The sequence below is a fragment of the Cricetulus griseus genome, chromosome 2 (genome assembly GCF_003668045.3).
Source record: "Cricetulus griseus strain 17A/GY chromosome 2, alternate assembly CriGri-PICRH-1.0, whole genome shotgun sequence".
Lineage (NCBI taxonomy): Eukaryota > Metazoa > Chordata > Mammalia > Rodentia > Cricetidae > Cricetulus > Cricetulus griseus.
Genome location: NC_048595.1, coordinates 35,087,480 through 35,097,462, shown reverse-complemented (window position 1 = coordinate 35,097,462; position 9,983 = coordinate 35,087,480). Strand labels below are relative to the sequence as shown.

The following is a 9,983-nucleotide window of genomic DNA, read 5'->3' as shown; positions in this document are numbered from 1 at the left end:
CTAAATATTTGGTGCCACCAAGCACAGGGCATGAGGGCCATGAGGGACCTTTGCTGGGTTACAACAAGGTCTTGTCTTCTTTGCTGGGTGCAAAGGGAGGCAGGAGCTGCCAACCAGACCTGGTTTCTGTATGAGTAGGTATCTAAGGCAGGGATTTGAGGTGGGAGGTGGCTCTTGCTGTGAAAACGTGTCAAGGAATCTGTGTCCTGGCCCTTGAGTCTATCCTCCTTTCTTCAAGTCATGTCTATGGTGGTACTCACCTGTACCTTTAAGCATCTGCCTAGGTGTCCATTCAGTTCACTGCCAGTGCGGGGCTGTGGACCTAGGCAGGAAGTATACCAGGCTACAGGGCACCATGAAGTTCAGCAGGTGATCCCAGGCACGTTTCAGGTGGCCTGTTTCACTTGTCTGTAGCTGCTTCTGCCCTAGGTTGGGGACTAGAGCTTATATCCTCCCTCTGTACCCCAAGCTCTGACCTATTTTGTGATTAATGAGCTGACGATTTTGCATCGATAAGGAATTAACCTAGAGCCCCTTACTCATCAATAGCAAGGAGCCCAGATCTCTCCCCCACAGCTGCTGGGATGCTCCAGGGCCCCCCACCCCTGCATGGCTTCACACACCACAGTGTAATGCTGCAACATGACCCTCACAACTGCCTCAGTCACTGACCTACCCAACAGCCCCTTCACACACAGACAGCAGCTGGTTTATACTGGTTTAATCCATGTCAAATGTAGTTTACAAAGGGAAAGGACAAGTACCTTTGTATAGAATATACAGACACAGCATCACACCATAGGGCCCACAGGAGGGCAAGGGAGGCGGCACTTCCCCTGGTAGCCGCGTTCTATTCCCAGGAGTTGTTCTCAACAGCAGGCTGGGCAGCCAGGCACCCTCAGCCAGCCGGACTGCAGCCTGTTTCTGCTCGGTCCCATTTTCCACTCTACCCCAGCTCCTCATAATGAGCCCCATGAGCTAAGACTAAGGAGAGGATCATATCCTTGGGCACATGGCCCGTGTCTGGGAGAAGACACATACACCACTGAACACCGAGCACATGGGAAAGGGGAGGGAGGCCATGGGAGAGGGAAAGGCAGGCACCTTAAGAGGTGGATGGGCCGAGCCCCCAGCCAGCCCCGAAGGGGGCACTGCTTCCAGGAGTCATTAAAAAAAAGAAAATCGTACAACCAAAGGGGAGGCGGTAGAGGGCAAAGTGTCCCATTTATACACAACATTGTAAACATACACAGTCTATATTACATGTGCTTCAGTCTGGTGTTTGCATGTCTGTCTGTCAGTCTAGGGGATGGATCTCAAGAGCCTTGCCCTGCTACTCCCCATCCCTACCTTCCTGCCCACACTGGAAACAGAGCCAAAAGAGGCATGGTCCCCAAGTTCAGAAGGAGCAAGCAGGAAGGGCTGCTCCACTCTGGCTCCAGAGTCCTATATGTGTGTTTGGGTGTGTATGTGCATGTATGTACACGGGGAACCTGTGTGCAATTATGTACAAAGGGAGAGGGGTTCACTGTCACAGAGGCTGGGGCAGGTGGGGTTGCTCAACGCAAGGCCTGCCTGGATGGCTAGCTCACAAGTAGATCCTCCGCAGGTCTCCAGGCGCTGTGATGGTGTTGCACTGAGGGCAGAGCTTCTTGGCACCCTAAAGAGAGAAAAAAGGGGAGGGCTCAGTTAGACACAGCATGACCCGTGTTTGTGCACATGAGCAGTGGGCCTGCAGCCATGTCTCTGCACCAGTTTGTGCTGGGACCTCATTCTTTAGGGATGCACGGGCTGCCTCTGAGCAGGCAGACATGCTCCTGTGTTGGGGAGACGCCAGGATCAAACCGCCTGGCCAGCCCCGCAGCAGGAGCCCTGGTAATGAGAACAAGGCTGGGTCCAGCTGTGGCTGCCTCGGCCCTAACGAGATTACACGCGGCCTTTGATCAGGACACAGAGCCCACGTCCGGGCCTTTTATTGCTGTCTCCGGGCGACATTTTAATGGCTGCTCCCGAGCTAGGAACAGGGCAGGAGCAGAAGGAGCTTAGTAATGGGAGGGGGAGGGGCAGAGGCCCTGGTCTGGCTTACCCACCAGCAGCCTCTTTCTGATCTGGGGTCTCACCAATTCATATGATATACCCAGGCCTTCTCAGGCTGGGAAGAAGGGAGCATGCATTGAGCCCAGGAGGGGAGAACTGAATAAACCCAAAGTGAGAGTGCAGACAATGTATTAAACTGGGGGTGGGGTGGGGGGCTTAACTCCCCAAGCAGATGCAGCTACAGACGTGAACATCTGGGCAGTTACTCTAATAGCTGCCCACTCATTCCTCACCAGAGTCCGCAGCCAGCACTCTTCACAGTGCACATGCCAACACTGGATCGACGTTAGGGGCATCGAGTATGAGTCCTAGGAGGTGGGCAGAGAAGGGGTCACTGAAGCAGGCTCACCTCTGAGAGTCCAAATACAGCCAAGACCCCCCCCCAACACCCATAAGGCACTGATGCTGACCAAGAGTATGCCTTGATTCCTTCCCACTCACCATGCAAATGAGGCATTTGTATCGGTCCCCCCGAGATAGCTGCCGTTCAAGCTCCCTGACACGAGCCTTCAGGGCCTCAAATGTAGTTACAGCGGAATCTTCAGTGATTCTGTAAAGACAAGACACAGAGGGGTAGGGTAGCAAGGTGGTGCCCTTGACCCAGAATCAAACAAGAAACCTCTTAACATCTCTTAACATCTCTATCTGCCAGACCTAAGCTCAGTACTGCTGTATGTCTACCTGGTGAATGTCTAAGCCAGACGCTTGGCAACCATCACCAACCCCTTATCTTCATTATCATCCTCAGCTTTCAAAACCTGTCACCTCTTCCCAGTTATCTCTGCAATCTCCAGTCCTTAGAACTTTTCTTTTTTATTCATTCATTGATTCATTTTTTTTTTTTTTTTTGGTTTTTAGAGACAGGATTTCTCTGAGTACCTTTGGAGCCTGTTCTGTAACTCAACTCTGTAGACCAGGCTGGGCTTGACCTGCCTCTACTACCACCACCACCACCTGGCATCCTTCTCACTTTTACCACCATGCTGTGGCCCTCATTCTCCATTCCTTCCCACTCTCACTATAAACAACCATGCTGTGGTCCTTATGTTTAAAAAAAAAAAAAAAAAAGTCACCTTGGATATGGTGGCACACATCTTTAATCCCAGCACTCAGGAGGCTGAGACAGGTGGATCTGAGTTTGAGGCCAGCCTGGTCTACTGAGTGAGTTCTTGGACAGCCAGGGCTACACAGAGAAACCCTGTTTGGAAAAACTAAAACAAGATTTAGTTTTATATCTCCACAGGCAGGGATGTTGTGCCTGTGGAGAGTGGAAGAGGGCATCAGATGCCTTGGAACTGGAAGTACAGATAGTTGTGAGCTGAACCTGAGACCTCTAATAGATCAGCCAGTACACTCTTAACTGCTGGACCATCTCTCCAGCCCCTTTTGTTTCTTAAATTAACATTCAAAATATGAAACTTCATCGGGGCATTTTAAAAAAGGTACTTCCTGCCCCTCCAGGGCTTCTCACTTGCTGGGATCCACCCCACAAACTGAGCCACACCTCTTTCATCCTTATGCTTTCTAAGGATCACTTTATTAACCCAAACAAACGCTTCTCTGCTGTAATCATTCCTCTAGCTCTAAAGGCCAATCAGCCATTTTTATTTCTAGCATTTGTGTCTCCATCAGCATAAATAAACTGGCCCAGTTTATCTGCCTCTCTCCTCAGTAATTCGCCACATCCTTATGCTACTCATATAAACACTCTCCCCAAAGTATTCTTTGCCACGCCCTCAGCCTCTGTACATGAATCACTAGCCCCGCCTTATGACTCAGGCTCCTCCCAGAGGGCTCTCAGGATGTTCTGTACTCAACTCCATTTACCCCATCATAACAGCAAAGGTGTCTGTCTCCTCAGCAAGGCTTGCTTGTTAACTTCTTTCAGTGACTATTTACTAGTGGCATGTAAGCATGAGAAAACATTTGCCAGTCTAACCTTCAGGGAACAGACAGAGATGTGGAACCTAACTATTCTAGGTAGTCTCCAGCCTGTGATCCAACAGCACAGATGAAGGAATAGCCAGGATAATCTCAGAGATCCCCTCTCCCACCCCTCTGAAAAGCAATGGCATTAAGGAACACTGTAAGGACAGAAATGCTTCCCGGAGCAGAAGATACTGGGGATGTGCCTTAGGGTATGAAATACTAAATGGGAACAGCTAAAACTTATTAACTACTTACTGACAGGAACTGATAATTATCTTATTTACACCTCCTAAACCCCTGTGAGAAGATGCTCATTGTACATGTGAAGAAACCGGTAGCCTGCCCAGACTGTGGCAGACCAAGGCCATCCTGTTTACGAGAAGAGTCCCTAGGCCCACACAATAATGGTGTGGGAATGGACAGTATTCTGGAGTGAGGGGGCTAGCGTGGGGGCAATGTGTTCACCAAAGTGCAGAACTTACAGGTGGTCTGTGACTACTGGACACAATGGTTAGAAGGGAATATACGGAGGGCCATGGGAACATATTTATTGTTTTATGCTTTGGAGATGGTGTCTCATTACATACCTCAGGCTAACTTCAAATTTACTATGTAGTTTAGGCTAGCCTCAAACCCACAATCCTCCTTTCTTGGCCTCCAGAGTGTTGAGATTATAGGAATGTACTACCATGCCCAGCTGGTAGTAGTAACATTTAATGTACAACAAATTTCAATCTCTAATTTTTTTTAGGGCATCAGTAGCAATACAGAATGTGGCTCCCTAGTGGCAGTACGTGATGGGCTAATAATTATCCACCCGCTTTTGCCAGTTCCTTTTAGTGCTGGTAGGTTCCCTGGAGCTCCTTGCTCCATCTCAACCTTTGGGAAGTCTTCATCCACTTCTCCCTCATTAGCACCTACAGAGCTAGCTTCTCTGGCATCCCTATCTGGATGGTTGGTAAATTCTCAATGGATGGGTTTTTTCCCTTCCCTGGATATAAAATGGACCTAGGGCTGGAACCCATACTTGGTGAACTAGGATGCCATGGGGACTGAAGAGCATCAATCCTGGTGGATATAGACCCAGTGGAGATCTCTGTATAGCAGCAATCAGTCCCCACCTTGTCCTAGAGTGCCCCACCCACCCAAGCCTGTGCTCACAGGTGGGACAGAAATGCTGACTTCCCCCAGCCTTGGGTGGATAGCACCTTCATGGATGGCCACTGGCTCTGGCCCCTACCTCCCCCTTGGGCGCCATCCTTGATTAATGATCTTGTCTTTCTGATTTATGAGCAGCCCCTCCAGACGAGGGTAGGCGCCCCTTACAGCCCCGCCCGCCCCGCTCAGCTGGAGTAGGAGAGAATTATTAAATAAACATCCATACGTCACCCCCCCTCCCTAAGCTGGTTGCACCGAATCCGTATGGCCCGCTCCGGCGCTGACACGGAGCAGCTGCGGTGATTCATGGGCAGACGGGCCCTGCGCTGCGGCCCATACATCATGCCAGCAGCACTTGCGGCCCCGGCCGAGATAAACTGATCAAGCACAACGGGCTGGAATGAATTTATGACAACACAAAATGGAGGGAAACAAATGGGAGGTGACCCAGGCCACCGACCCAGCCCTGCACTGGCCTGCAAGCCACTCTTGTGGCAGCAGGCAAGATGGAACACTGGCCCGAGAATGAAGAGGCTACCTTTTAACCCCAGGCAACCTAGCCTCCAGCTGGAGGGAGGGGCAAGTTCAGGGAGATAAGCAATGACCAATGGCAGTCACTCTAGGCAGCCAGACTGGACAATAGCACTTCCTGCAGCCAGTATGGCCTTTCTCTGGCTTCTGGAAAGGCAGCAGGACGGCCAGCTGACACCAAATCCTGTGGCGCTGTCCAGCAGCCCCAGGTAAAGAAACAATGGAGCTCCTTTTCTCCTGCTGGAGTACCCTGGCCAAAAATTCCTACTACAAGTGATGAGACCCAATGCTCCCGCCTAAAACCCGCTGCAAGTGCCACCCGGGACAAGAAAAATGAAACCAATTTAGCTCCCGATTAAGAAACAGAAACTGGAGATGAATCAAGTGCACTGGCTGGGCTGGGTGGCCATACATCACATTCCTCGGGTGGGGGCAGCTACAGCGGGTAGGGAAGGACCGCTCGTCTCTCCACCAAGGCTCCCAGGGCCATGGCCCAGTGATCAATTCACAGAGTCACGCTTAGCACCAGCTGGGTTCCATTGCTGGCTGTGTGCCCAGGGCAGCAAGACCAAGCTGTACTCAGAGTGCCATAAGCTCTGGCAGCAGGCCTTCCTGCTAGCAAAGGGCCCCTCTCTCAGACAACCATACTTACTTCTCAATGTCACTGTTCTTGCAGGTCTTCTGCATGGCCTCCTGCTTGCTGCTTTCACCATTGCTAGTGGATGGCATCTCTGCAGGGACAAAAGCTCAACTCATACTCTGGCTAGATGAATAAGCAACTCAGTTGAGGGCTTGGGATTCACATAGTCATCACTATCTAAACATGTCCTCCCTCAACCCCAGGCCTGCTAGTCTAGGTCAGGACTTACCATCACTAGCCCATTTAGAGAACTCAGGTGTGATACGGGTGCTGGGGGGGCCACCACTAGAGGAAAGAAAGGAGAAGGAACAAAGTGAGGACAGCTGAGCCCTGCCTGCAGCGATCCCTCCACAGAACCTGCCCGAGGCTTTGCCCACACTTGCTTTAGGACTGCACCCCGGAGTGCCTCTCTCTCCTTGGCTTCACCAGGCTCTTCTCCTGTGCAAGGGATGACATCGGCCTCTGTGTATCTGACATGGTGGTCAAGGACAATAGATCCAAGGTTGTGGTAGGCCACAGGGGCTCTGAATCCTCAGGAGCACTCCTGTCCCAAAGCTGAGACTAGCTTGAGGAGTATGATCAAGTTTTAGAGGCACCAGCTACTTTTGTTATTGTTGGTTTGCCCCATTTTGCCCCAAGGATACTGTGGTTTCCCATACTCCAGAGTGTCATCTCCATCCACATCCAGGTCAGCATCACTGTCTGGGTTTTCTTTGCCACTGCACATGACGAAGCCGGAACCTGTGGGAAGCAGAGTGTAAAAAACGCCAGAGGCCAAGGGTGCCCCTTCTGCTGCTTCCAGGTAGGAATTAGGTCCAAGACTAGACAGAAATATATGCAAGCAGATATTCAGGTCTTTTTTGTTTTTTTGAGATAGGGTTTCTCTGTATAACAACCCTGGGTGTCCTAGAACTCATTATGTAGACCAGGCTAGTCTTGAACTCACAGAGAGATCCACCTGCCTCTGCTTCCCCAGTGCTGGGATTAAAGGAGTGAGTCACAACTGTCTGGCAACACCCAGGTATTTCCGACTCTATTTCTGTCCCCCTCTCTCACCTTTTAACATACTCCATGCAGCTCCAGGTTGTTTCTGCTTATAAACTGGCACAATCATACACTATGTCAGGTTCTTAGAGGGGTCTGTAACAAGCCTCCTGTATACCTATCTTCTAGTTCCAAGAAGAGCAGAAAGAGGGTAGAGAAACTCAGGTCACTCCTGATTATGACTTGAGCCTCCCTCTATCTCACTGTCCAGCTTGAGGTCCATCAGAGGAGAAAAGGCTGGCCAAGCAAGGCCAATCAGAGCCACAGTGTAGGGACCTCCCCCTCCCCAGCCAACATCCTGATTTGGGCCACCAGGTCCTTTGCCAGCAAAAACACCAGGCAGCTGTTCAAATATTTGGTGTCTGAAGCGCCTGACATTAATTATTCATCTCCACCTCACACAGCCCAGATTCCTGGACAAGTGTAGTTAGAAAGGGATTAGAAAAGACAGAGGAGGAGGATCGGCACGCACACCTGCCTCTCAGAGCACTCCTGAAGGCAACTAGGCTGGGCAAGGCAGGCTGAGGGCCAGACAGTCTGCTGATCCCCAGGGGTCATTTGGCCCAGCCAAAGGCAGACTCTTGGCTAAAGTGAAGGGTGAGCTACCAAGTACACTTCATATACCAGGTGGTCTGACTCCCAGAACCACACATCCTGATAGGCCAAGATCAGAGATCAAAGAGCTTTCCTGACAGCTTTGTCCCAGTGGGTCTCCTGTGACATCTTACTAGCCAGATCAGCAGCTCTGCCAGGTATAAAGGAAGATGAAGGACTCTGCCCAAAAGGACCAGCAAAGGAATCTCTTGCATCGAGGAAGAAGCTTAGAGCTCGCCCAGTGATTTCAGAAATGTCTGCTTCCTGCCTCATCCCACTTAGCCATACAGGTCGACTCTTCTTCCCAGTGAAGTCGGTGAAGTCTACATGTCCACATTCTCCCTTCATTCCAGAGCCTATGTATGCAGACACAAGAAATGCATGCTGGGTCCTAGACACATCTAACGACTTGCACTCGCGCCGAACACTTCATCAAGATATACTTTCAAGCAGTACCTGTTTTCTTTACCCCTTCAGTCTATGGTCTAAGATCCCATCCATCCACCCCAGAAAGCCAGTCAGCGCCTAGGATCTACCTTCCCTGACAGTCCTCATTTGGCACCTACCCAGAGGGACTGACACACTTGAGGCAGCAGGCAGGTCAGCAGCAGAGCCATTAGGCTGAGAAAACACCAAGTTACAGCTCTGTCTCCTATTCACAGCCAGGTGTCCTGACAAGCAATTCCCACCCTGAGGGTGAGTGGCACCTCTATAAACCCTCTGACAGTTTGGGAGACAAACTCCACCATCAATCAGAATGTAGCTATCAGGTTCATTTACAGCCTGCACCCCACAAGCCCTGCCAGCCCCCACTCCTAAGTATATGCAGCTCAGCAGCAGCCTCATGTTCCCTGCTCAGCCTAGCTTACCCCTGCTTTGTGGGTGGAGAAGATGAAAGAGTTCTTTAGACCTCTGAGGTTAAGGTGGCTCCCTTGGCCAAATAGAAATCAAAGCTGCCAGGAAGCCCCAACAGGTGAAGCAGCCCAGTGACTGGAAGTACTTTCCTCTTGCTAAATAAACGAATGACCTTTCACCTCCAATACTCATTCAGCCTTTTGGAGGCCAACCTGTCTGGTGTGGCATGAACAAACATTTCAGGATCTGGTCCTATTCTCCAGGTGCTCTGAGTGGTGACTTCCTCGGGGTACTTACACACCTGTGTCTTCCTTAGTGTCCATCCTAGCTCTTATACAACAACTCTAGGACTGCATGGACTGTTCCCCACCAGACTGAAATCTTCCAGGCTCACAAGCCTGACTTCCAGCATCATCCACACAGCACACCCCAGCAGTACTGACTCAATACTGCCAATACTGCTCCAGAAGGAAGGCCAGACCTGGTTGGTTAGTGCACAGAGAAACCTAACAAGAGTCTTGCCCCAGTTTGGCAGCAACCTTTGGTTCCTCTGACTGGAGAGCAAAGAGGGTGGCACGATGCATCTTGTTACCTAAGGAGAAGGCCGTCCTGCCTCTGGCCTGAGCAGTCTACTCAGACACTGATGCTGTCCCCCAGCTGGGACAGATGTGGGAACCTCTCCCTATCCCCACAGGTGTTCCAAGCAGGCTGCCACCACCAATTTTACTCTGGTATTCACCCCAACCTGCTCCCAACCTCCTTCCCAGCACATTAAACTTTATTTTCTTAATGAAATGTCACTTGCTGACTTCTGGCAGAATCATAATAAAAAGAAATGGCCATAAAGCTGTTTTTATACGGAAAGCACCCTGCCAGCTTGCCCCCCTCCTCAATCTTGGAGAGGAAGGCTCCACAGTCATTTTATGTTCTCAGCTGCTGGAACATCCCAAGCCAGTACTCATAGGCAAGATGGCAAAGACAACTCCTTTCCAAGTCTCTGGCCCCTCTTCCATGTAGCTCTGGAAGAGCAGCCAAGCTGCTCCTGCTACTGCTGTGCAGGGAACAACTAGGTCCCTAGGACTTCCAAGATGATTCAGAACAGCTCCCGGTCACCAGGGAGGCCCCTCTGCTATGG

At 50.8% G+C, this 9,983-nt stretch overlaps 1 protein-coding gene across 7 annotated transcripts in view; it reads right to left on the bottom strand.

Annotated features, from left to right (window-relative positions):
* Nucleotides 1-706: 706 nt before the first annotated feature.
* The window catches only part of Rnf220 (ring finger protein 220), a 223,441-nt gene continuing 214,164 nt past the window's right edge, over nt 707-9,983 (bottom strand). For all 7 annotated transcript variants that reach the window (XM_035439682.1, XM_027402601.2, XM_027402604.2 and 4 more), the window contains 7 exons: nt 7,000-7,096; nt 6,739-6,825; nt 6,585-6,640; nt 6,368-6,446; nt 2,539-2,647; nt 2,331-2,405; nt 707-1,660 (listed from right to left, as the gene is read on the bottom strand). In XM_035439682.1, coding sequence (XP_035295573.1) covers nt 1,589-1,660; nt 2,331-2,405; nt 2,539-2,647; nt 6,368-6,446; nt 6,585-6,640; nt 6,739-6,825; nt 7,000-7,096 — 575 coding nt within the window. In that variant the 3' untranslated portion in view covers nt 707-1,588. The remainder of the gene's footprint in view (nt 1,661-2,330; nt 2,406-2,538; nt 2,648-6,367; nt 6,447-6,584; nt 6,641-6,738; nt 6,826-6,999; nt 7,097-9,983) is intronic.